The 842-nt window shown below is 71.0% G+C and overlaps 1 protein-coding gene across 1 annotated transcript in view; it reads right to left on the reverse strand.

Annotated features, from left to right (window-relative positions):
• TSPAN13 (tetraspanin 13) overlaps nucleotides 1–828 on the reverse strand; it is a 17,639-nt gene extending 16,811 nt beyond the window's left edge. Inside the window, exon 1 of the mRNA XM_010577633.1 lies at nucleotides 756–828. Within this exon, the coding sequence (XP_010575935.1) occupies nucleotides 756–818 (63 nt within the window). The 5' untranslated portion in view covers nucleotides 819–828. The remainder of the gene's footprint in view (nucleotides 1–755) is intronic.
• Between the last annotated feature and the right edge of the window lie 14 nt (nucleotides 829–842).

The raw sequence follows: 842 nt of genomic DNA on the forward strand, positions 1-842 counted from the left end.
TAGTTTAGCATTCTCCCCCCCCCCCCCCCCCCCCCCATGTTCCCACCACCCCAAAGCAGCCAGACTTTGTAACTCGCTGGTCCGTCCCAGGAGAGTGCAGGGAAGCCAGCTTACCAGGGGGCTGGGGCCCTCTCCAGCACGCCCCCTCCCTCTCCAGCGTGCCTTGGTCTGTACGGGTCTCCTCGGGCCTGATACACCAACACGGCACTTGTCACTCACCGAACTGCACTTATTTCAGCGCCGTTCCTTGGCTGAGGAATAACAAAATACACCATTCCTCATTCACGCCTGGGTTGACGCAACGACCTTTCTAGAAAGCGAAAAAAGGCACCGGCGGGCCGGGCCGGGCCTCCCCTCGCCACACCGGCCCGGCCCGGCCCGGCCCAGCGCGGCGGGAGGCGAAGGGGGGTGCAGGAGAGGAGACATCCCCCCTCCCCGGGGCGGGCAGCGCTCGCCGTGCCGCCCGCTCCCGGACCGCCCTGGATTTTGATCCCGCGGAGCCACGTCCCTGCGGTGACAAAGCCCGGCCTGACCGGTGCCACCTTCCCCACTCGGCCAGAGGCCGCGGCCGAGCGGCGGCCCCAGCTCGGAGCCCCCCACCCTCCCGGCGCCGCAGCACCAGCCCACCGAGCGGAGGCCGCCTCAGGCCGGAGCGAGCCCCACCGCTTCCCCTCCCCACACGCCGGGCGAGGGAGACCCCGCCGGGGCAGCCCGCGCCCCTCCCGCCGCCTCGCCTCAGCGCGGCGGCCACGCACCGTGTAGAGCAGGTTGAGGGCGCAGAGGCAGTTCTTGGAGCAGGCGAAGCCCCCGCACACCATCGCGCCGCCGGTGCCGCTGCCGCT

This window comes from Haliaeetus leucocephalus, unplaced genomic scaffold (assembly GCF_000737465.1).
Source record: "Haliaeetus leucocephalus isolate CR32 unplaced genomic scaffold, Haliaeetus_leucocephalus-4.0 Scaffold566, whole genome shotgun sequence".
In the NCBI taxonomy this organism is placed as follows: Eukaryota; Metazoa; Chordata; class Aves; order Accipitriformes; family Accipitridae; genus Haliaeetus; species Haliaeetus leucocephalus.